The 22,406-nt window shown below is 57.8% G+C and overlaps 10 protein-coding genes across 10 annotated transcripts; 6 read left to right on the plus strand and 4 right to left on the minus strand.

Moving 5' to 3' along the window:
- Positions 1–344: 344 nt before the first annotated feature.
- Positions 345–1,433, plus strand: BO66DRAFT_451955 (zinc-dependent alcohol dehydrogenase family protein; the record flags this gene model as incomplete). The annotated part of the gene is made up of 1 exon (XM_025651893.1): positions 345–1,433. One exon carries the CDS (start codon positions 345–347, stop codon positions 1,431–1,433), a length of 1,089 nt encoding a protein of 362 aa, XP_025503800.1.
- A 787-nt stretch (positions 1,434–2,220) lies between these two features.
- Positions 2,221–3,830, minus strand: BO66DRAFT_428942 (thermophilic desulfurizing enzyme family protein; the record flags this gene model as incomplete). The annotated part of the gene is made up of 3 exons (XM_025650429.1): positions 2,221–2,944; positions 3,000–3,488; positions 3,535–3,830. The coding sequence occupies 3 exons, from the start codon at positions 3,828–3,830 to the stop codon at positions 2,431–2,433; spliced, it is 1,299 nt and encodes a 432-aa protein (XP_025503801.1). The 3' UTR covers positions 2,221–2,430.
- A 1,882-nt stretch (positions 3,831–5,712) lies between these two features.
- Positions 5,713–7,686, plus strand: BO66DRAFT_420608 (ribosome-binding protein NMD3). The gene is made up of 4 exons (XM_025649886.1): positions 5,713–5,827; positions 5,881–5,979; positions 6,049–6,338; positions 6,412–7,686. The coding sequence occupies exons 1-4, from the start codon at positions 5,760–5,762 to the stop codon at positions 7,530–7,532; spliced, it is 1,578 nt and encodes a 525-aa protein (XP_025503802.1). The 5' UTR covers positions 5,713–5,759; the 3' UTR covers positions 7,533–7,686.
- Positions 7,687–8,310: 624 nt separating this feature from the next.
- On the plus strand, positions 8,311–8,695 carry BO66DRAFT_93218 (uncharacterized protein). The gene has a single exon (XM_025653716.1). It carries the CDS (start codon positions 8,384–8,386, stop codon positions 8,612–8,614), a length of 231 nt encoding a protein of 76 aa, XP_025503803.1. The 5' UTR covers positions 8,311–8,383; the 3' UTR covers positions 8,615–8,695.
- Positions 8,518–10,843, plus strand: BO66DRAFT_374649 (polyamine oxidase; the record flags this gene model as incomplete). The annotated part of the gene is made up of 7 exons (XM_025645609.1): positions 8,518–8,909; positions 8,966–8,996; positions 9,054–9,191; positions 9,263–9,290; positions 9,350–9,369; positions 9,415–9,667; positions 9,822–10,843. Exons 1-7 carry the CDS (start codon positions 8,776–8,778, stop codon positions 10,841–10,843), a joined length of 1,626 nt encoding a protein of 541 aa, XP_025503804.1. The 5' UTR covers positions 8,518–8,775.
- Positions 10,844–11,645: 802 nt separating this feature from the next.
- Positions 11,646–13,408, minus strand: BO66DRAFT_451973 (alpha/beta hydrolase; the record flags this gene model as incomplete). Its single annotated transcript, XM_025651894.1, has 4 exons — positions 12,864–13,408; positions 11,992–12,777; positions 11,751–11,900; positions 11,646–11,676 (listed from the first exon to the last, which is right to left on the minus strand). The coding sequence occupies exons 1-4, from the start codon at positions 13,175–13,177 to the stop codon at positions 11,646–11,648; spliced, it is 1,281 nt and encodes a 426-aa protein (XP_025503805.1). The 5' UTR covers positions 13,178–13,408.
- Positions 13,409–14,313: 905 nt separating this feature from the next.
- BO66DRAFT_93514 (4-hydroxyphenylpyruvate dioxygenase family protein) lies at positions 14,314–15,931 on the minus strand. Its single transcript, XM_025653717.1, has 4 exons — positions 15,160–15,931; positions 15,020–15,079; positions 14,603–14,960; positions 14,314–14,541 (listed from the first exon to the last, which is right to left on the minus strand). The coding sequence occupies exons 1-4, from the start codon at positions 15,819–15,821 to the stop codon at positions 14,407–14,409; spliced, it is 1,215 nt and encodes a 404-aa protein (XP_025503806.1). The 5' UTR covers positions 15,822–15,931; the 3' UTR covers positions 14,314–14,406.
- A 445-nt stretch (positions 15,932–16,376) lies between these two features.
- On the plus strand, positions 16,377–17,251 carry hmgX (the record flags this gene model as incomplete). The annotated part of the gene is made up of 1 exon (XM_025645610.1): positions 16,377–17,251. The coding sequence occupies exon 1, from the start codon at positions 16,439–16,441 to the stop codon at positions 17,249–17,251; it is 813 nt and encodes a 270-aa protein (XP_025503807.1). The 5' UTR covers positions 16,377–16,438.
- A 195-nt stretch (positions 17,252–17,446) lies between these two features.
- On the plus strand, positions 17,447–19,140 carry BO66DRAFT_392082 (NAD(P)/FAD-dependent oxidoreductase). Its single transcript, XM_025647418.1, has one exon. The coding sequence runs from the start codon at positions 17,707–17,709 to the stop codon at positions 19,102–19,104; it is 1,398 nt and encodes a 465-aa protein (XP_025503808.1). The 5' UTR covers positions 17,447–17,706; the 3' UTR covers positions 19,105–19,140.
- A 295-nt stretch (positions 19,141–19,435) lies between these two features.
- BO66DRAFT_451975 (beta-glucosidase) lies at positions 19,436–21,973 on the minus strand (the record flags this gene model as incomplete). Its single annotated transcript, XM_025651895.1, has 2 exons — positions 19,436–21,735; positions 21,829–21,973. Coding segments are annotated over 2 exons (2,445 nt in total), but the record flags the coding sequence as incomplete, so codon positions are not given.
- Positions 21,974–22,406: the final 433 nt, after the last annotated feature.

Raw genomic sequence — 22,406 nt, forward strand, 5'->3', positions numbered from 1 at the left:
CGCCAGTGTGTCATTTTGGGGTCCGGGTTTTGTGATGCCCACGGGTTGGAGGTGCAATGTTACCTAGGAGGTTGAGCCAAGAATTGAACTATGATATCCATGATCTGAATATTGGGTGGGTATTGCAAAGCGAACCCGGGGCGTGTCTAGGATCTCCAATCTGTAAGCGCTCGTGGAAATCAATGGCGTTGATGTGTTCAAGTGTTCATGAGGTCATTGGATATCAGGGCTGTGTTGGAGACTCCAACCCCCGATTCCAGGTTATATTTCAAGCCTCCCCACTGCCTCTTTCCACACCGCAGTTAGAAGAGGTTCAATTCTCCGTGCAACATCAGGTCCACAGCATGTCGTCATCATCATTATCATCTACAGAACTACCAACCGTCACCAGCGGCTGGGAGCTGCACGGCACCAGCCGCGGCGGCGATGGCAGCGAGGCGCTGGTATGGAATGACTCCCTGCCGTTACCAGCCATAGGGCCCACAGACGTCCTAGTGCGCCTGCACGCCTGGGCGATCAACTACCCGGACATCTCGATCGCAAACGGCACCTTTCCCTGGTCATACCCAGAAGATGGAGAGACCAAGGTCCCCGGGACAGACGGGGCTGGGGAGGTGATCGCAGTAGGCTCGCACGTGCAGGAGCTGCAGCGCCACGACCGCGTCGTGGTGGTCTACTACCCCAAGTTCCTGCACGGAGCGGCCCCAACCCTCGATCAGATGCAGCAAGACCTGAGAACCTTCCGGCGCCACGCCGTCCTCCCCGCTCAAGCCCTAATCCGCATGCCCGCCAACCTCACCTACGCCGAGGCCGCCACCCTCCCTTGCTCGGCGCTGACCGCCTGGAACGCCCTGCACGGCCTCACCCCGCTCAAGGCAGGGGATGCAGTCCTCACGCAGGGCACGGGCGGCGTCGCGCTGTTTGCCGTCCGCTTCGCCCTCGCTGCCGGCGCGACTGTTATCGCCACCACTTCCTCGGATGACAAGGCGTGCCGGCTGAGGGAGATGGGCGTGCAGCATGTCCTCAACTACCGCGAGGATCCGGAGTGGGGCGAGAGTGCGCGGCGGTTGACGCGTGAGGGACTGGGTTGTCAGCGAGTTATCGAGGTCGGCGGCCCGCAGACCATCGCGCAGTCATTCCGGTGCGTCGCCCGCGGCGGCGAGATCGATGTCATCGGGTTTCTCGGGGGCCAGGATGGGAATGGAGGGCCCTCGTTCCTGGAGCCGCTGCTGCGGGCGTGTGTGGTGCGCGGGATCGAGGTCGGCAACCGCATCCAGTTCGAGGAGATGAACCGCGCCATCGAGGCGTTCGATCTCCGGCCTGTCGTGGATGAGCGGGTCTTTGGGTTCGGCGAGTTGAGGGAGGCGTATGCGCATGTCTGGAATCGGCGGATGTTTGGGAAGGTGGTGCTGGCTGACCAGGTGGAGGAGTAGTTGAGGCATAGTCTTATACCCTCACGGGGTCTGACTCGATCCTTGAGACGCAATGCAAACAGCACATGAGCCTGAGCCAGAGCTAGGTCCACATCCAGAGCTGCTTGAGTTGGCCGCTGCGAAGGTTGCTGTTGGGAAGCATCCGCGCTGATAGGTATAAGCTCACAATGGAGCATAGACGGTATGACATGTCTCAGGGACCTGCTCCTGAGCCCTCTTGGTTGTTATTAATACTATTCAATACTCGTTGGATGCAGTTCGTCATTGAACAATGTCACTGCCTCCAAGATCATGCATAGTCACGTGTCGTAGCCCCAAGCCATACTTGGGTTGGGAAAGTTGTCAGGAGTTGTCAATGCTTGTTGTCGAAGAAGAAGTACCCTGTGGCCTGTTTTATTTGCTGCTAGGGCTGGGTTAGATTTACGATTGGTAAGCATCCATCGGTCTTTGACGGCGTTTGTCTGTATGTCCGAACAAGGAGGGCGCAGGCCGAGACTGAGATTAAGCTCTAAGAATAGGAAGTTAGTGTGCTGATTGAAAGATTATCCACGTAGAATAGAGCAAGAAAGATGGCAGTGTGATGAGTACTTCAATCCCCAACATAGCTTCCATAAAATGGTGCTTAGTAACTACTAGTATCATACTTATGTTGTATGTTCTGTTGTAAATCAGGCAGCATGTACCCTTAAGTGAGCTTCAAGTTGACCTCATTTGACTTTCATGTAGTCACATTACATCCGGCCACACGACTCAAAATACTTCCCATAGTCTATGAGTCGTCATATTGCTTCCTAGTCTATGTACAGTATGTCTGGGTGAGCCCTAACGCCGGCTGGCACGATCCTAACGAGAAGTTGCAGTAGCTGCAAGTCTTAGATTACACGCAATCAGATGCGATAACCAAGCTCGACTGTACAAAAGGTTCCAAAGTTGATTGCAAATTAACACGCATAAGAAGTAAACCAGCATCGTCATTAAAACACCACCACACACCCAACTAAGTGTACCACGTCGGCGCCGGCAGCTCCCCCAACAAGATATACCGCCCCAGCTCCCGGTTCTTATACGCGACGGGATCATGCAGTGTGTGTGTCCGAATATCCCGCCAGAACCGATCGAGCCCGACGTTCAGTGAGGTGGCCCTCGCCCCCGTTACCTCGAAGATGCCATTGGTGATCCGCAGCCCCACGTCTGTGGTGACGACCTTTACGCTGGCAATCCACTCGGCCACTTCCCCACGTTCCTCCGCCGTGAGCGCCAATCGGTCCGCGCCGTGGCGCGCATACAGCCCGGCGAGCTGCTCGCCCGCGCGATCGGCCAGCGCTTCCGTGGCACGCAGATGCGCGAAGAAGTTCCCGTACCGCTCTAGAATGTAGAACTCGTCGGTGGCAGAGGTCTTGTTGTCGCCGCCGAAGGGCCAGGCGCGCGTGTGGGCGGTGGTGTATTTGGCGGCGAAGTCCAGGGCGCCCAGGGCGATGCCCAGGTAGAAGTTGCTGAAGACTAGTTGGATTCTGTAGGAGGTTAGTTCTGCCCTTGGACAGTACTGGTAAGGTAGGGCAGTCTTACGTGGGTAGCAGCAAGCTGGCGAAAGGAACGCCGAGTACCTCTTGTCGTGGTTGCTTGGTGGAGGCGTCCCAGCCCAGCGCGTCGGTCCACGGGGCGCGGACGTTATCGATCTTCACGCCTCCGGACTCGGTCAGACGCAGACCGATGTTTTGCCAGTTGTGCGCGAATTGAATCCCGGGCTGTCGGGTCTCCACGAGGGCGAAGATGTGTTGGTCTGTGCCCTCGAGGACGCCTTCGAGCACGGTGAGATCGGAGACCACGCCCCCCGTGTTGAAGAATTTGGCGCCGTTGAAGACGATGTGCTCCCCGTCAGAGGTGATCTTGAGGTCGCTGTCGCGCGGATTGACCGCCCCACCGACGAAGTAGTTGTTGGTAATGATCAGCTCGTGTGTGCGCTCGATTTGGTCGGGGGTGCCGACTACATTGGCGGTGGTGGACCAGAGGAGGTGGTAGCCGAGGAGCATGCCGATGGAACTGGGGAATTGTGAGCTGCGGTGAAAGAAGGTATGCAGGAAGTGCGATGTGGAAAGCTCACCCATCCGCCTTGGCCACTTCTCGGATGGCTTTGTACCCTACTTCCCACGACTGCTCACCTCCTCCGTACTTCTTAGGACCCAGTAGCTTCAGCAGTCCGGAATGCTTCAGCAGAGCCACCTCGGCTCGGGGCGATTTGTTCTCCTGGTCCCTTTGTGCGGCATCCCGAGAGAGTACTTCGGCCACCTCTCGTGCTCTGCTGATCCAGCCTTCTGCTGTGGTAGGAAGTGAGGACCACTGGTCTTGATAGGCGCTGTAGACAGTGGGATCCGTCGCTGGAACGTTTGCTTGCGCCATGGTGGATGTTCACGGTGTGTGAATGCGGTGGTAATGCTCCTGCTTGTAATCTACAAGTCACTCGAGGACACAGCAGAGAGCATTTATACACATCTTCACGGATTGCTCATATGGCATGAGTATGGCGTAGCAAAGACAATTGGTGATCCGCACATGTCGATCCCAAAGTGATTGCCGGGAGTTGAGCGATTCGTCAATCCCGGAAATGATGTCGTAATTGGCCCCAAGTTTGGGATGCACCCAAAACCGCCTGCAGTGCTCTGGCGATAGTAGTGTGGGGGATTCGCAATACCCCACATGCTAACTAGTTGTTGCAAAGAACCGTGCGATCGGAGGCTGCGATTGCGTGACGGGCCGCAATTCAGGGCCCGGTGGGTCCGAGGTACTGTACTCGGCCGAAAAACTTTCTGCTCGTTCTTTTCATAGAATCCACAGCTCTCAGGTCGCAATGCATCGGACAAATAGATCATCTTCACGCGAGAAGGATAAACCATCAGAAAATATAATCAGTACAAAGAAAACCAGAATTCTTCATGGGCCACTTCCACAACAATATTGACAACGATATGATCCAGCTGCGGCGTGCCTGGGTCAACCCGCGATGTGTTTCCGCATCGTAGCTGCTCCATAATCTCCATGGTACCCGGCTGGTCAGCCTTATGCTTACGTGCTATCAACGTCTTACCGGTCGCCGGCTCCATCGAGTCAATGTATTCAGCGCACTTGGCAGCAAGATTGCTCGACGAAGCGGCGCGCCAGGAAAGACGGAGACACGCGGAGAGGGGGCTGAAGTACGGACAATCGCGGGATGAAATCGCACGTTGGCGATAAGAAGGGGGGCAGCACCTGCGTAGGAGAGGTCGGAGATCAAATAAGAGGACATTTCGAGCACAACCGTGCAGGCGACGGCGACAGCGTAGCGTATTGGCTTCTTTGACCCTACAGCATCCAATGACTTAGAGTCGGATGAATACCATTGCAGAAGTGGCTGCCACGGATGCACGACAGTATTGAAGCGGTCATCGACCTAGTGGCCTCGAGAACGGCGTATGCTATATTGCCCCATAACACAGTTCGAAGGCCAACTTGCTCGTGAGGGAAAGCCGTCAATAGTAAAGCAGCATGGCTACTTTCGTGGCCAGCATCGCGGACCTGGAGATGACCAGCCATGTACACTGTGAAATACCTGCAGTAAGTCCACTGCGGAACTAACATTTCAGTACATTCGATCAGCGGGTCGACTTACCGAATATGCGGACTACGTATGGGCTAGGATATAGAAGCTGGGTGAGATCTTAGACACATGAGAATGAAGACCCATTGCATAATGTGTGCCGACTAGGCTGGAAATGGGCACAAGATTGGCAATTGTCTAGGCTGCATAGCAGCGGTATCAGCATCAGAGAACTAACCATAGAGTCTTGGGTATAAACAGACCAGAGCAACAGCGAGCGTATAGTACTCTGCGACAAGGCTCTTGTAAGATCAATATTGCGTGTGTATCCGACTGGCAGCGGTAACATTTAGAATGCATAGCATGATACACAGTCCCAGAGCCAGAGGCCGGTGTGACTGCGACGACGCCTGCTCATCCACAAGCTGTTTGTTGTGGTCTGACATGGCTGTGTATATGATGACTAATACACTCAGCATCGCCCCAAGAGCATGGGCAGGACGGCGTACATACCTGGATTATACAATTGTTGTGGTAGTGAAGTTCATACTGGCATAATACTACACACCCGCGCTATACCCGAACTGGCAGGGCGGTTATCGATAAGTGCAAACAGGACATACGGCTGAGTCAGCTGCTGACTGGCCAGTGGCGGGGCAAAAAAAAATACCGAGTCCGATCCTGCGTCAACTCCCAATCTCTAACACCCCAACTCTTCGCTTTGGTGCATTTGCGGTTTGCGTCCGGAGGTCAAGATGTCGATGGATTTGGATGCGCCAGTTCCCATGTTGGGGCTGCAGGACCAGCCCCCGGTCGCTGCGACGTGAGTCTTATCGCCAGCCTGGTTTGCCCGGAATCTCGCTCATATTTTCCTAGGATTCTGTGCTGCAACTGCGGTGCCCCCATCGATGGAACCACTTCTGCTGGTGCTATGTGCCAGGACTGTCTGAAACTGAACGTCGACGTCACCCAAGGGTAAGTTCGGATTTTACTTTGGTATCGGGTCCGCAGACGGAACTTATGCTGATTTACTCCGAAATCTAGCATCCAGCGCGAATCGACCCTCCTCTGCTGCAAAGACTGCGAGCGGTGGCTCCAGCCCCCCAACCAGTGGGTGGTTGCGACCCTCGAGTCCAAGGAACTCCTCGCCCTCTGTCTGCGCCGCCTTCGTGGCTTGTCGAAAGTCCGCATCATCGACGCCAACTTCATCTGGACCGAACCCCACTCGAAGCGCATCAAGGTCAACATCACAATTCAGCAGGAGGCCTTCCAGGGCACGATTATCCAACAATCTTTTGAGGTGGAATACGTGGTGGCTGGCCAGCAGTGTCCTGGTATGTCTTGCAACCACTTTCGCTCCAGTTCGACTCAGGCTTGCGTCAATCAGGCTCGCTAACATCGCTGCAGATTGCCAGAAGAGTTTCACGCCCAACACGTGGCGAGCTGCAGTCCAGGTCCGACAGAAGGTCCCTCACAAGCGTACCTTCCTTCACCTGGAGCAGTTGATCCTGAAGAACGACGCTCACAAGGATACGGTGAATATTAAGGAGGCCAAAGATGGTATCGATTTCTACTTTGCGCAGCGGAACCACGCCGAGAAGATGGTCGACTTCCTTGCCTCTGTGGTACCGTGCAAGATGCAGAAGTCCCAGGAGCTCATTTCCATGGATGTTCACACCAGCACCAAGTCCTACAAGCACACCTTCTCGATTGAGTTGATCCCCATCTGCAAAGACGATCTCGTCGCATTGCCGCTCAAGCTTGCCCGCCAACTTGGAAACATCGCCCCCCTCACCCTCTGCCACCGCGTCGGAAACAACGTGAATTTCTTGGATCCGACTACTCTGCAAACGGCCGACGTCCAAACCGGCGTGTACTGGCGGTCGCCGTTCAAGAACCTCGCCGACGTCACCCAGCTGAAGGAGTTTATCATTCTGGATATCGAGCTTACCGGCCAGTCGAATGGCCGTTTCCACCTTGCCGAGGCCACTGTGGCTCGCGCCTCGGACCTTGGCTCCAACAACACCACCTACTTCTGCCGCACACACCTTGGCGGTATCCTGCACCCCGGTGACTCCGTTCTCGGCTACCACCTGAGCGGCACCATCTTCAACGACGACAACTTCGACGCGATCGAGCAGAGCCACCAGTACGGATCGACGATCCCGGACGTCGTGCTCGTCAAGAAGTTCTACGCCCGCAAGAAGAAGCCCAAGAGCCGCAACTGGCGCCTCAAGCGCATGGCCCGCGAGTACGAGGAGGAGGCCCTCGCCAGCGCTGGCCAGCAGAGCCGCAAGAAGGAGCAGGAAGCCAACCGTCTGGAGGAGGACTTTGAGATGTTCTTGCGCGATGTCGAAGAGGACGAGGAGCTCCGCCAGACGCTGGATCTGTACAAGGTCCGGAAGCAGCCCCAACCGGCCGATGCTATGGATGAGGACGAGGACCACGAGAGCGAGGATGAGACGCCGCAGATCAACATGGACGAGCTGCTTGACGACTTTGATGAGCTGAATATGGATGATGATTGAGCTTTCTGCGAGTAATATCCCTGATGATCACGGCTGGTGTTTATATTCTACTTTTCTGAGGGGTTCATGTCGATAAAGAAAAGTTTTATTACCCCCTTGTTGTTTTTTCTTAAATCCAGGTTTCATAGCATCCATGCATTTCACCCTTTCATCTTGGGCAAAGAATATAGATGTTCACAATGACAGGTCTTGCGTAGTTTTGCTAATCCTCTCGCTTTCTGGTCAGATTGACCCATCGCAATGTTGCAGCTGGCGCAGCTGGCTTGGTGGGGACCGGGAAGGGACCAACCAATTCAAACAAACAAGCCAAACTTGCCGAAAATAGCCATGGCCAAATGGCCCCACCACAGCTTATCGCCGATCGGGCTATCTTACCGGGGGCAATGCGGCGATGATTTCAAGTTGGCCGGTCAATAAATCCCTAATGTGGCTTGTCTCATTCGTTGCCCTGCATTCGAGAAGTCGGTGGAATCTTCCGACATGTCGTCAACCATAGTCAACAAACGAGACAACGGCCAGTCTCGCTGAAGGTCCATCATGCTCTCTGCTCACTCGCATAAAGAGCCGGACATGGTATTCACTCCGTATGCTTCGAATCCCGTGATGTCAGAAAGCAGGCAAAAGTCACGATAAGGCAATGCATCGATCCATCTGGCTGACTGTGGCCGGTGCAAACGCATGATACTCAGTACGTACTTCACGCACAGCTTATCGGGCCAATCAACGAGGCCCCTTGCCTCTCCGGTCCAAATCATCCAGTTCGTTTTAAACCCCGGGGAACGGCACATGCCCCTTAAGTTTAGCACTTTGAGCATGTAGCATGCGATCGACCCAATGTTTCCCTGGAGCCAATGGACTGCCAAGGGCCCGGAACAGTCACCTGTGCAGCCCTGGTGATGCAATTCCCGGATGCCAAGCAGGATCGCCCGGGTTTATTTGATCGCCGTCCGCCCTGCAGCAATGTCCATCTTGCCTCTTTGTCTGCCTGGCTTTTTTCTTTTTTTCTTTTTTCTTTTTCCTTTTTTTTTCTGGCTGCAGAAAAGGACCGTCACTCGGATGGTGCCAGCATGCATGCATGCTGATAAGCCGGGTGTGATGTCTCTTGTCGGCCTTGTGTTCGGAGTCTAAGTCTATATAGCCTGGCACACCTCCGAAAGTCCCCGCGTGGAAGGCCCTCTAGGCCCCTGTTTCGCCGTTCTCGACACCCGCAGAAAAGCAGTGTCGTTAGACTGTAGGCGTGGAAATGCATTCACATTCGAATCTATTGAACTCCCTCACGTTCTTGCTCGCTACAATAGGGGCTCGACCCGGAAGTGCCTATGTCGCGCAAACCCCTCTGACGGGCGACACCTGCACGCAAACGACCGTGGCCATCCTGTAAGCCGACTGGCATTAGAGTTTGGAAGATTGTTCGTCAACACTAACTGGCTCAGGGGAGGTGGGATGGCCGGGGTGGCTGCAGCGGTATGTGGGTGTTGAGTAACCCCCCCCCCGCCGTGCTCAACCAACTAACCCGAGCAGCAAGCCTTGACCAATGCATCCGTCACCGACTTTGTTCTGGTGGAATCGCGCGAGACGCTGGGAGGTCGGGTGTGGCATACGGACTTTGGGAAGGATAGGGACGGGAACCCGTACGTGGTGGAGTTCGGGGCCAACTGGGTATTTTCCCCGCATTCGACACAGTTTAAGGCTGAGCTTTAAAAAGAACTGACTGCGCCCCACCATATTAGCTACAAGGATTGGGTTCGGCTGATACTGGTACGTCGCCAGTCCATCCCTTCTACCAGACTTCAACAACAGACTGACTATTGCGACAGTCAATCCTGTCTGGGCTTTAGTATGTGTCGTGACTCTGTATACACCGAACCACACTAACCGACAGGCTAAAAAACACCATCTGCGCAACACCTACTCCAACTACAGCTCCCTCCGAACGTACAACGAGACCGGCGAGGCCGACTATCAATATCTCCTCGACGAATATGCTCGAGTCTACGAGATTGCCGCGCGCGACGCCGGCCGGATCCTGATGGAGAACCTGCAAGACCAAACCGCCCGCACGGGGCTTGCCCTCGCAGGGTGGCGCCCTCGCAAGAATGACATGGCCGCCCAGGCAGTTGAATGGTGGAACTGGGGTATGATCCGCTGGAAAATTCGCCAATCCGTCATAGGAAGAACCCCGACCGAGGCAGACAGGGCATACTCCCCCCCTTTGCTTCCCTTCCAGTGACCCCCAAACCCAAGGGAGCCCGGCTGTGGACTAACATGTGTGCTGTGTGCGACATCTAGATTGGGAGGACGCCTCCTCCCCCGAGACGAGCTCCTTCGTATTCGGGATGGCCGGCGAGAACCTGACCTTCAACCAGTTCGGCAAGGCGAACCACTTCGTCCTGGACCGGCGCGGCTACAGCACCATCATCGAGCAGGAAGCCGCCGCGATATTCCGCCACCACCGCAACCAACCCAGCCCGCGTCTCCGACTCAACACCCACGTCACCACCATCGACCACTCGCCCAAAGGCGTGACCATCCACACCGCCGACGGCGCCTGCATCGAAGCCGCCTACGCGATCTGCACCTTCTCGCTGGGGGTCCTGCAAAACCACGCCGTGAGCTTCCGCCCGCCCTTGCCGCGGTGGAAGCAGACGGCGATCGAGAAATTCAACATGGGCACCTACACCAAGATCTTCCTGCAATTCCCCCATGCCTTCTGGCCCACGGACACCCAGTTCTTCCTGTACGCCTCCCCGACCACGCGGGGCTACTACCCGATCTTCCAATCCCTCTCCTCGCCCACCTTCCTCCCGGACTCGCATATCTTGGTCGTCACCGTCGTCGACGAACAAGCCTACCGCGTCGAGCGCCAATCCACCGCCCAAACCACCGCCGAGATTTTGGACGTGCTCCGCGAGATGTTCCCCACCACCCCCATCCCGCACCCGACGGACGTCTCCTACCCGCGCTGGTCGCAGGAGCCCTGGGCCTACGGCAGCTACTCCAACTGGCCGGCGGGGACGACCCTCGAGATGCACCAGAACCTGCGGGCCAATGCGGGCCGCCTGTGGTTCGCGGGCGAGGCGACCAGCGCCCCGTACTTTGGGTTCTTGCACGGGGCGTGGTTCGAGGGGCGGGAGGCGGGCGCGCATGTGGCGGCGTTGCTGCAGGGACGGTGTATGGAGTTGCGGGAAAGTGGGCATGAGGGTCGGGAGAACTGTGGGGAGCGCATGCATTACGAGCCGTTGAATGGGACGACCCCGTTGGAGGCGTATAGTATGGTCAATGGGTGGCCCGTGAGTAGTACGGACTGGTAGGGGTAACACCCCCCTTGGTAGCGATGGGATTCGGCAATGCATAAAGCGTGAAGCGTGAAGCGTGAGACCAGGTCGCTTAGGGCTGTAGATGGTGGGGCAGAGATATTACCTACTACCTCGTGGGGTAGTAGCCTCGGGAGTACTTGTTGGGGTTGAGGGAGGTGCTGTGGCGAATACACTCGTGAGTAGTCCGATGTGTGAGGGGGGAGAGATGCATCCATGTGAATAGAGACGGTGCACAGGGAGATGCGGGTCAGTTGTTCTTGTGGGTCGCGTGTGGGAGTGAGCTTGAGTTAGGGATGGGATTCGGGCTCTGGAATATCAAAGATATCTAGAGGATCACAGGGGATGAAACATGACATACAATGACTGCCTTGATTCATGCTGCGACCTTTCATACCACATTTGACCTCATTTAATCGACACTGGAATCATCGATATAGCCGGCCCTAAAGCTATGCCGTACTCTCATAAAGAGCATCTGCTAACCACACTGGTTCTTTGAGAAGCGGTGACATATCCTGAGCCAGAACTGCTATCTTTCAAAATTCTTTTCCATACCGATATATTTGGGTTTGACAGTCATACTCCAGCATCAACTGAGTATCAACTTGTTCGCACTATCTTGGTAGGTGTCCATGAGCAATAGTGTACAACCCCCGGGTGCGGAATGCCAGACGTCTGCCTACAAATAGGCTCTTGTTGCACCAATGGACAGTACTTGCATTCCAGACTGCGTCGCCGACTTAGAATTACCCTCAGAAGGGGACCCATCAGATTCGCACCCGCCTACCTACCTATCTCAGGCCGAATATCGGAGAGATGCGTGTTCACTATATCAGTCAGATACAGATAGAGAGCCGCAAGGAGAAGAGAGACGATTACCACACCGGCGGTATACACCGACCTGGTAGGCCGCATCTGTCCGTGGGAGGACCGCAAGCACCACTCGAGCGCCTCGACCAACTCGGAGCCCCAGGGGTGGGAGCTCGGGAGGATCTCCAGATCCTGGGTCTCGTGCGGCGAGCCAGGCAGGACTTTCATTTCCACATTAACCCTAAGAATGGGACAGGGACTGTCAGCATGAATCGATCCATCCATCGCCATCTAAACAAGGCTGACTCGTAGCATGAAGGAAGGAAACTCACCTCTCGCGCATCAACAGCGTCGCGAGCAACAACTGCCTCCGCCGCAACAGACTCTCCGCAAAGGTCAACAGATACGTGTGCGGCATCGCCTCGAGCGCCGTCCACATGCCCATCCCATGGTGACCCGGCTCAACACGGTAGACGTTCAGCAGCGCGTGATATAAATCGTATCCAGCTGCATTCCCCCTCTCCACCGCCGTTACTTCAGTTTCTCTTGCCCGTTCCTTCCCCTTCCCCTTCCCGCCCCCCTCCCCGGTATCCCGCTCCATAACCCTACTCCCCACCCCAAACGCCTCCCCGACCTCCTCCCACCGGTCCAAAAGCGGCATCCAGGGGTTACAAACCACCAGCCCCTGCACCTTGATCACCCGCTCGGACCGGGTCTCCATCTCCCGCCGGCCGGCGACATTGCTGCGCGCAAACCAGGCCACCCACGCCGCCAGCGCCGCCCCGGCGTCCTCCCCGCCCACAACCACCCGCGTGGGGTCCCCGTTCAGCCACGCGATGCGCCGCTCCAGCCAGCTGAACACCTCCCACGCGTCCTCGAAGGGGTCCGGGAAACTCACATGCGTCGTCTTGCGGTAGTCCGCGCTGACTACGATGATGGGGCGGCCCTTGGCGTAGAGAGATGCCACGAGCCGCGCACAGGTCGCGTCTTCGCTGTCCAGCGTCCCCGTGAAGAATCCCCCGCCGTGGAAGTAGAGGTAGACGGGCAGGTGGAGCGGGGTGTAGCCTTGGGGCTTGGGGGCGTAGACCCGGGCGGTTAGGGGGAGGGCTGTTTGGTGGCTGTGCGGGTTAGTGCTGGTGGTGCTGGTGGTGGATTGGGAGGACAGCTGGATGGGGCGGTGGATGTGGTGCGTTTGGATTGTGACTTTGCTGTAGAGGTCTGTGGTGGTTGTGATGGTGTTAGATTTCGGGGTTGGATGGGTTGCTGGGGCTGGGTGGGGGGAATGAGGGACTTGCTCTCGCGCTCCATCGCTGCTTGGGAGACGGCTTCGCGGGCGAGGTTCTGTTGTTGTTGGAGGTCCAGGAGGTGGAGTTTGCTGGGTGGGGGCTGCGGTTGGAGGGTGGAGGCTGGTTTGGGGGTGGAGGTGCTGGCTGCTGGGGCTTCATTGCTTGGAGGCGGGATAGGTGTTTTCATTTCGGCGCGTTTATCAGCGAGGTCGTCGTCTTTGATGTCTAGCATCTTGCTCGCAGGGTGATGTATCTTTTGGATGGTGAATGATGAGAAGAGGCTAGATGAGTGGTTGAGTGGGCAGTATCAACTCGGAAGAGATATCGTGGTAGATGGCAGTCACCTGAAACATGGAGTTGTGTAGATGCTACTTTCCATCGCTGAAGTTTGGAATAGGTGGAAGGTGTCTGCTAGACCTAAGTGTTGTGGCAAGTATGGTTCTTTGTGCGCGGTACGCGACTGCCCTTTGTGTGCAGATTCGACACCGGTCTTTGTCCGGCCTGTTTACTGGAACGACCTATGAGACTCATGGGCTGCCATGCCATAAAGCCTGCCGAATGTTAGTCGGAGTCTGGCTGATAACCAAGCTTGTGGATTGCTGAGCATACTGGCCAGCAACCCTACTGTTGATAGCGGGGTGGGTGCAGCTCCAAGAGGACCATTGATTTCTGTTTCCACATTCATAGTACCAAACATATTACACGTTGCTACTTGTGTCTAGAGAGCAAGTCCTCAGCTCCTGTGTCACTTTGCACTTTCTTAGTCTGTGATGAGCAACGGTTGCTGTCTACTTCTGAGATGTACAAAACTGTGTGAGCCTTGCATAATCAGCTCATCATGTTACATTATCCTCGCTTATATCCAAAAGGAAAGCACCAAGACTTTGTGAATCAACTGTGATTGAGCATGAAGTACTAGATCCAATCACATCTTACTGTATCTACTCTCATCAACTCCAACCCCATAAACATCGATAGCGGATATGCGGCTGAATCGATCATCCGAAGATAACTAGGGTTCTTGACGTCAGAACGGCGACTTCGTTCCTGAGGCCGAAATATCCGAGTGTAACCAGCTCACCCATTTGACTTCCCGAGGTTATCACAGAAACACTGACGCTCAAACCTGCTGACCGAAACTCAGTGCCGAAATTAGATTCGGGTGGCCGGTCATGGGGTCGGTTGGATGGCAAACCAGAAACTAACGCTCAGACTAGGTGTGCAGAACAGCTCCGCAGCAAGCAGCCACAGTAGTATCCGTCTAGTAGGTAAAGTACTCCCAGAATAGAGATCTTCGACGCGTCAGGCGTAGAGTAGCCAGTTAAGCCAGAATTCCATTAATCGTCATGCAAGGTACGATGCATACCACTGCGATTCAAATGTACAAGCAAGCAAGCAATAATACAAGAGCCATGCATCCGCTAACCGTGAGAACGCTTTCAACTCAACCCTCTCCTCAAATCAAACCAAATTGCCCCGCAGAGCCTGCTCCCGCTCAATCGCCTCGAACAGCGACTTGAAGTTCCCGGCCCCAAACCCGGAGAAATTGTGTCGCTGGATGATCTCGATGAAGACCGTCGGGCGGTCCATCAGATGCTGTTGCACGTCAGTCACCCTCACCCCTCATAATCATCCCAGGGTGGATAGGAAAGCCCACCTTCGTAAACAACTGCAACAAATACCCCCCCTCATCGAAATCAATCAGGATGTCCAGCTTGCGGATCTCGTCAAAGTCCTCGTGCAGCACCAGGCCCGCCTTCTTCAGCCGGATCTTGATGTCCTCGTAGTAGGTGTCGGGCACCTTGATGAACTCGACCCCGCGCGCCTTGAGGTTGGTGATGGCCGCGAGGATGTCGTCCGTCAGCAGCGCGATGTGCTGCACCCCCGCCCCGTTGTAGAAGTCCACGTACTCCTCGATCTGCGACTGCTTCTTGCCCTTGGCCGGCTCGTTGATGGGCATCTTGACGACTTCGTTGGGCGAGGCCATGACGATGCTTTTGAGGGCGGAGAATTCGCTGTTTTGAGGGCGAGGTTAGCAGAGGGGGTCATAGGCTGGGGAGGGGGATGAACGTACGTGCAGATGTCTTTGTCGTCGACGGACCAGAAGCGGTGGAAGCCGAGGGCGTTTTCGTAGCTAATCGGTGTTAGTGGTAATGATTTATTATGGGAGAGCTTTCCGGTTTCATGATCATGATGTTTTGAAAGGAGTCATACTACTGGCAGATCTTGTCCATCTCGTCCCAGTCCTGGTTCCCCACACAGTGATCGATCCGTCGCAGATGCACCCCGGGCAGCAGAGCGGTGATCGGGTCGGCATCGCCCTTCTCCACGCGGTACCCCGGCAGGAAGGTGCCGTGGTACTCGCCCCGCTCGATCAGGGTGTGTGTCGTCTGTCCGTACGTCTGGATGGTGGCCACGCGCACCCGACCGCCAGCGTCCTCGAGGGTCCGCGGGCCCGAGACGGCTTTGGCGCCGTTGGCCACGGCGGCGTTGTAGACGGCATCGACTGAGTCCACCTCGAAGGCCACATCCTTGACGGCGTCACCGTGCTGCTCGAGGTGAGCGTGGATCTCGCGGAGGAGGTCTTGTTCTTCGGAGTCGAAGCGGGCGAGTTGGTCGAGGGAGCGCAGGGGGGAGGTCAGGATGAAGGTGATGTCGCCGTTGCGCACGACATGCGAGCAGATGGCGCGGCTGTTGGTCTCGAGGCCGCGGTAGGCAATCCGCTCAAAGCCCATGCGGGTGATGTAGAAGGAGGCGGCTTGTTTGGCGTTGCCGACGTACCAGTGCACATGGTCGTAGCCTTTGTAGCTGGCGAGGCTGGAGGAGTTTGTGGGGAGGGAGGGGGAGGTGGGAGGGGAGGTGGCGATGGGGGCCATGGCGTTGGATATGCTTATCTCTGTGATGGATGTATAGAAGTGGTTGCTCAGGTAGATAGGTAGGTAGGTTGATAGCAAATAGATAGTGATGTTGCTTGGTTGTGGGAAGAAAGGAATTCCGAGGATTGCTGTTGGCGTCTACGGATGGACAAAGAGGAGCTTATAACACTATCTCATGACGGATATCGCCATCTTCACTCTTGCTGCACGCGGATACTCTGATGATAACGAGGCCCGAGGGTTTGATGGTACAGAGTGAGCATCCAGTCTATTTCCCGGATAGGCAGGGAAGGGCTTCGGCTGCGGGCGGACAACTCCGGCTGGCGGCGGGTGTTTCAGCAAACATCCGGAATGAATGTCTCGGACGGTTAGACGCGCTTTTCTGACGCGGATTTGACTCTGCCCAGATGGCCCAGATAGCCTTGGTAGCCCTGGTAGCCCTGGTAGCCCTGGTAGCCCTGATATACTCCGGCTATCTCCTCATTCTCCTTGAAAGAGTGCTATCGTAGAAAAAGCATCCTTCCCCAGAAGTCACCTCCACCTTCACCTACCGGCACACAACCTCATACCTAAGTTGTTCACCACAACTCAAGACTACGCAGACACACACACTCACAATGACCACAATCGACCCCTGCAAACCATCCCTCACGTCCAACGACTCAGCCGTCCTGCAAGCCCTCTTTGATGCAGAGTCCTCTCCCTCCTCCGCTCTCGCCATCGACGCGACCCTTCCCACATTACCAGCCCACCTCAACATCTCGCCAGAGATGCATGAATCCCTAAAGTCAGCCGAGCTGGAGATCATCCGCTCGCTCCAACAACCAGAGCCCTCGCTCTCCACCGTCCAAAAAGCCATCACCGACCTGGACCTCCTCATCACCGACGCACCCACCTATCCCTCCGCCTACATGAACCGGGCCCAAGCCCGCCGTCTCCTGATCGACCTCACCCCTATCCCGTCCTCCTCCTCGCCGCCCTCCTCGAGCATCCAAGATCCAGACACAGACACAGACACAGACACAGACACCAAGCTCTTCGCACCCGTGAACCGAGCCCCCGCCTCCGCCCTCCTCGCCGACCTCACCCAGGCCATCCAGCTAGCCAGCCCACGCTTGCCCGCCGATCCCGTCTCCCCGGGCCAAGCACGCATCCTGGCAGACGCATACACGCATCGGGGGTATCTCTTGTTAAAAGCCGCGAGATTCCGAGCCTCCCACGGAGAAGGCGGTCCGGAGCGGTTGGACGGGCTGGGGGCACAGCAGCTGGAGGAGATGGCGAGCGGGGATTTCTTCCTGGGGGGTCGGTTCGGGAACAAGGTCGCGCAGCAGCTGGCGGTGCAGACGAATCCGTATGCGAAGATGTGTGGAGCGATTGTGAAGGAGGCGCTGCGGAAGGAGGTTGCGGCGGGGTCGGTGATGGATTGGTGAGGATCAGGCCATATTGCATCGAGGCTGAATCTCGGGGTCTATACTTCATGCATTATTGTAAACAATGCCAATGTCATCTCATTCTTCAGCTTATCATGCCATTGCTGTCCTTGAATTCAGGTATATGTAGAGTGAGACGCCGATTGAGCGAGTTTGTCGAAGAAGACGCCGACCAAATCGAACAATCCGGACAGGCTGGAGGTTGTCCGGATCGGGGATAGTGTCAGACAAACCAGGCAAACAGACCAAACAGGGGAATCCCGAGATGACGTGATCGCCGAGACCGGCAATTGGCTCTGTGGGATTTAATGCTTCCAGTTGACTTTCAGGTACCGGGCATACAATTTCAACCGAATATCTTCTTTTTGATCTTCATCCTCTTCCTCCATCCTCCGCTCCATTCTCTCTCCCTCCCTCCCTTCCTCACAATCACCGTTGGTGACATCCTCACCACAATGTTCCGTAGCAGCGTCACCCGTGCCGCCCGCGCAGCCAACTCTCAGCCCACCATCGCCTCCCTCCGCACCTTCGCCACCGCCGCTTCCCCCTCGTCCTCCTCGTCCTCCTCCCCCTCCGCCGCCAACCCCGTCACTCCCTCCTCCACGCGCGACCACAAGATCGTCGTCATCGGTGGCGGCACCGCCGGCCTGAACGTGAGCCACCAGCTCCTGCACACCGGCCAATACACCCAAGACGACATTGCCATCATCGACCCCGCCGAATGGCACCACTACCAAGCGGGCTGGACCCTGGTGGGCGGCGGCGTGAAGACCAAGGAGGAGCTGCGGCGGCCGCTGCCGGGGCTGGTGGACGCGAAGCTCAAGCTGTACGGGCAGGCGGTCGACAGCTTCACGCCCGACCAGAACACGGTGACGCTGGCCAACGGCGACCGGCTCGGGTACGAGCAGCTGATCGTCGTGCCGGGCATCCACGTCAACTTCAACAGCATCAAGGGCCTTCCGGAGGCGCTGGCCGACCCCAACAGCCTCGTCTCGTCCATTTACGGGTATGAGCACGTCGACAAGGTGTACCGCACCCTGAACAAGCTGAAGGGCGGCAAGGCGCTGTTCACCCAGCCCGCGGGCGTGCTCAAGTGCGCCGGCGCCCCGCAGAAGATCATGTGGCTGGCCCTCGACCACTGGAAGCAGGCCGGGCTCTACGACCCCGCCAGCCCGGCCCAGTCGGCCATCCAGATCAGCTTCGCCACGGGGCTGCCCGGTATGTTCGGCGTGCCCAAGTACAGTGCCGCGCTGGAGGCGCTGCGCCAGGAGCGCGGCGTCGAGGGACTGTTCCAGCACGATCTGGTGGCCGTCGAGGGCAACACGGCCACCTTCGCCAAGGGCGACGGGTCGGGCGCCCAGGTGCAGCGCCAGTTCGACCTGCTGCACGTCGTCCCCAAGATGGGACCCCACGCGTTCGTGAAGAACTCGCCCCTGGCCGACGCGGCGGGCTTCGTGGATGTGGACACCGCCACCACCCAGCACAAGAAGTTCAAGAACGTCTGGTCGATCGGCGACGCCTCCAGTCTGCCCACTTCCAAGACCACGGCGGCCATCACCGCTGAGGCGCCCGTCCTGGTGCGCAACCTGCTGCGCGCGGCCGAGGGCAAGGCGCCCGACGCGGAGTACGACGGGTACACCTCGTGTCCGCTGACGACCGAGTACGGCAAGGTGCTGCTGGCCGAGTTCAAGTACGCGGGCGTGCCCAAGGAGACGTTCGGGGGCTGGTTCGGCATTGACCAGGCCGTGCCCCGCAGGGCGTTCTGGCAGCTGAAGAAGAACTTCTTCCCGTGGGTGTATTACAACAACTTGGTGAACGGTACGTGGGGCGGTCCCAAGGGATGGTTGCGGTAGATGTGGGTGTATGTATAGAAGTGTGATACTAGGCAGTAAGAAAATGTAATGTACATTCTTAGTTCAGCTGTGTGTTGTTGCAGTTATACTTGTAAACACGTACATGTTGTAGATCCTCTCTACCACCACCACCACCACACTCCCACTACAACATATCTCCTCACCCGCTGCATCAACACCCAACCCCCTTGCCCCTTGAATTATACCCCCCCTCTGCCCAATCAAGAATCCAGAGAAAAAAGAATACATAGAGCAATAACCCATCTCATTCATTATATCCATACAAATACAGACACTCATAAGCCATCCTCCCCCAAGACCCATCCCCAACCTAAAACACCACCGACCCCGTCAACAACACATCAGCCACACTCTTCCCGACAAACAAGCCATACTCCCCCTGCTGCAAGACCCAACTCTGCACCCCGACATCCCAGGTACTCAAATCCCGCCTCGTCAACGCAAAGCTGACCTCCTTCTTCTGACCGGGCTCCACCAGCTCCTTGACGAACCCGCGCAGCACCTTCGCCGGTCCACCGGGGATGCCCACATACAGCTGCGCGACCTCCTTAGCCGCCACAGCGCCGGTATTCTCCAGCGTACACGAGACGGTGACCAACACGTCCCAGAGGGAGGGGAGGCCGCCCTCGGCGACGACGCCATCCAGATCCGGCGGGGTGGGGCCTGTGGCCGCGGTGGTCGTGGTATTGACCACGAGGTTGCTGTACGTGAAGTCGGTGTAGGTGAGGCCGAACCCGAAGGGGAAGCGCGGGGTGATGTTGCGGGCCTCGAAGTGCTTGTAGTCGATGTACACGCCCTCGCTGAAGGGGTCCTGCGGGTAGTAGATCTCGGTCTTGTCCTTGGCGGCGGACGGCAGGGTCGGGCCCAGCAGGGCGCCGTAGTCGGTGGCGTTGCGCGCGACGGTGTACGGCAGGCGGCCGGACGGCGACTGCTTGCCGTACAGGACCTCGACCAGCGCGGCGCCGCTGTCCTGGCCGGGCAGGTGGGCGTACATCACCGCCGTGATGTTGGGGTGCTCGATCCAGGCGTCGACGGGCCGGATGCCCGCGTTGTGGATCACCACGATCGTGTTGTTGCATTGCGAGGCCACGTGCGTGACGAGGTTGTCCGAGTAGGCGTCGCTCAGCGCCGGGCGGTCCCAGCCTTCGGCCGCCGCGGCGTTGATGAACACCAGGCAGGCTTCGCTGGCCGGGTTGACCAGCGGCGTCGCCGAGGTGAAGTCCCACGCCAGGAAGGTGTTGTCAGCCCGCGCCTGGCGCTGCAGCGCGTCGAAGGGGGCGTCGATGTACGACGGCGTGCTCGCCCCGGACCCGCCCCCGGTGTACATGGTGCCGTTCAGGGCGACCCCCGGCCCCGTCGCGCTGGGGTCCGCGCTCGACAGGAAGATGTACTTCAGCATCGTCGGGTCCACCGCGCTGCCGTTGGGGTACGTCTGCGTGTTCGTCCAGCCCATCGTCCACAGGCTCCACGACAGGTCGTCCATCGTGTTCTGCGGCGCGGCGATGGCGTCGTAGCCGAACAGCGAGAGGAAGCGCGGCGCGGTCAAGGGGAGCGCCTGCTTCGTGTTCTTGACCAGCACGTGGCCCTCGACGGCGCCCTGGAAGATCGTCTCCTTGGCGGCGGGGTCGCGCGCGTCGACGAGGGGGTGTGGCTCCAGCAGGCTGACCGGCAGGCCGTGGCCGGGGTCCTCCAGCTCGGCGTACTTGTACCAGGCGGCGACGATGCGCGTGGCCATGTCGTCGAGGCGGGTCGCGGCGAGGGAGCCGTTGGCCACCGCCGTCGCCAGCTGGTTGCTGTCCCAGTACTCGGAGGAGGGCATGGCCATGTCCAGGCCGGCGGCGGCGCTGGCCAGCCCCGTGTGCTGGGCGCTCCAGTCGGAGACGACGAAGCCCTGGAAGCCCAGCTCGCCCTTGAGCAGCCCGTTCATGGTCTTGCTGTTCTGGCAGCCGTAGCTGTTGTTGATGCGGTTATAGCTGCACATGACGGAGCCGGCGCCCGCCTTGACTGCGTCCTGGAACGGCCAGAGGTACAGCTCGTGCATGGTCCGGTCGTCGATGTTGGACGAGACCGACTGGTTGTGCGAGCCCGTCAGCATCTGCGGGCTGTTGCGGTTGGTCTCCTGCTCGTTGCCGATCAGGTGCTTGACGCACGCGATCACCGACTCCTGCAGCCCGCGCACCGTGTCCCCCGTCAGCGCCCCGGCCAGATACGGGTCGTTGCTGAACCCTTCCCAGTTGCGGCCGCCGCGCGCGATGCGGCCCAGGGGCCCGGCCACGGGGCCCAGCGCCACGTTGACCCCCTTGCGCTTGAACTCGGCCCCCATGTACTGCGCCCGCTGGTAGGCCAGCTCCCGGTTCCACGAGGCGCCCACGTGCAGCCCGGCCGCGTAGCCGTTGACCATGTCGGTGCCGCGCACGCCGCTGGCCGCATCCTGCAGGCAGATGCCGGGGTATCCCAGACGGGGGACGCCGGCCGTGTTGCCGGAGCAGCCGTTGGTGGTGGAGGAGTAGCCGTAGGTGATGTTGTTCTTCTCCTCGTCGGTCATCTGGGCCACCAGGGCTTTGGCCTTGGTGAAGGCATGTTCCCAGTCTCCTAGGCCTTGGGCCTCCGCTGTGGAGGGTTAGCGTGGGACTGCGAGGGGTGGTGGGTGGTGGGTGGTGGGTGGTGGGTGGTGGGTGGTGGGTGATGCAGTGTTCGACTCACGTGTGGGATAGACGGGTTCCGAGCGGCCGTAGGACCAGTAGTGCTCGAGGTCAGTTACGTTGAGTGTACGGGGTTGAATGACGGCTGCGCCCGCCAGAGGCAGTGCTGCGGCCGTCAAGGGAACGGTGAGCTTCATTCTGGTCGAGCTTGCAACGACTCGGATGAAGGCTGGATGTGTTGTGATGGGGCTGGATCAAGAAGGCGATGCGGGGGGGCTGTTTATATAGACACAATTCCAACCTGGAGAACTGCTCAATCCACCCCCATCTCCGCAGCTCTCCTCTCTGACCCAGCCCGCCCAACAATCGGCCACCTCGAGGTCCCAACTGCCGTCATCGTGGGCGAACATGACTGGTGACCGTGACGAGGCCGTCCCCGTCTGCGTGGGCCGTGGCTGGCATCCGGCTTGGAAAACTGGAATAGCACGGGAAAGGCCAGGTGACTGAAGTCTAACTCGTCTCCTCCGATGCTAGGAAGGAGAAAAATGGCAGAGGTAGAGCTCTCAAGTGGACCGTGGAGTGTGACATCTGGAAGTTAGGGTTGGCGTTCGGGGAGAAACCGAGTCCGGGGATGGAGGC

The sequence above is a fragment of the Aspergillus aculeatinus genome (genome assembly GCF_003184765.1).
Source record: "Aspergillus aculeatinus CBS 121060 unplaced genomic scaffold BO66scaffold_25, whole genome shotgun sequence".
Classification (NCBI taxonomy): domain Eukaryota; kingdom Fungi; phylum Ascomycota; class Eurotiomycetes; order Eurotiales; family Aspergillaceae; genus Aspergillus; species Aspergillus aculeatinus.

What these genes read in the sequence shown, in the direction of transcription:
- BO66DRAFT_420608 (XM_025649886.1), top strand. Translation starts at nt 5,760, where the DNA reads ATGTCGATGGATTTGGATGCGCCAGTTCCCATGTTGGGGCTGCAGGAC. An exon ending in AACGTCGACGTCACCCAAGG is followed by an intron (nt 5,980 to 6,048) that starts GTAAGTTCGGAT and finishes TCCGAAATCTAG; the next exon opens with CATCCAGCGCGAATCGACCC. An exon ending in GGCTGGCCAGCAGTGTCCTG is followed by an intron (nt 6,339 to 6,411) that starts GTATGTCTTGCA and finishes ACATCGCTGCAG; the next exon opens with ATTGCCAGAAGAGTTTCACG.
- BO66DRAFT_93514 (XM_025653717.1), bottom strand. Translation starts at nt 15,821, where the DNA reads ATGGCCCCCATCGCCACCTCCCCTCCCACCTCCCCCTCCCTCCCCACA. An exon ending in ATGGACAAGATCTGCCAGTA is followed by an intron (nt 15,080 to 15,159) that starts GTATGACTCCTT and finishes AACACCGATTAG; the next exon opens with CTACGAAAACGCCCTCGGCT. An exon ending in TGTTGCAGTTGTTTACGAAG is followed by an intron (nt 14,542 to 14,602) that starts GTGGGCTTTCCT and finishes GACGTGCAACAG; the next exon opens with CATCTGATGGACCGCCCGAC.
- BO66DRAFT_93218 (XM_025653716.1), top strand. Translation starts at nt 8,384, where the DNA reads ATGGACTGCCAAGGGCCCGGAACAGTCACCTGTGCAGCCCTGGTGATG.
- BO66DRAFT_392082 (XM_025647418.1), top strand. Translation starts at nt 17,707, where the DNA reads ATGTTCCGTAGCAGCGTCACCCGTGCCGCCCGCGCAGCCAACTCTCAG.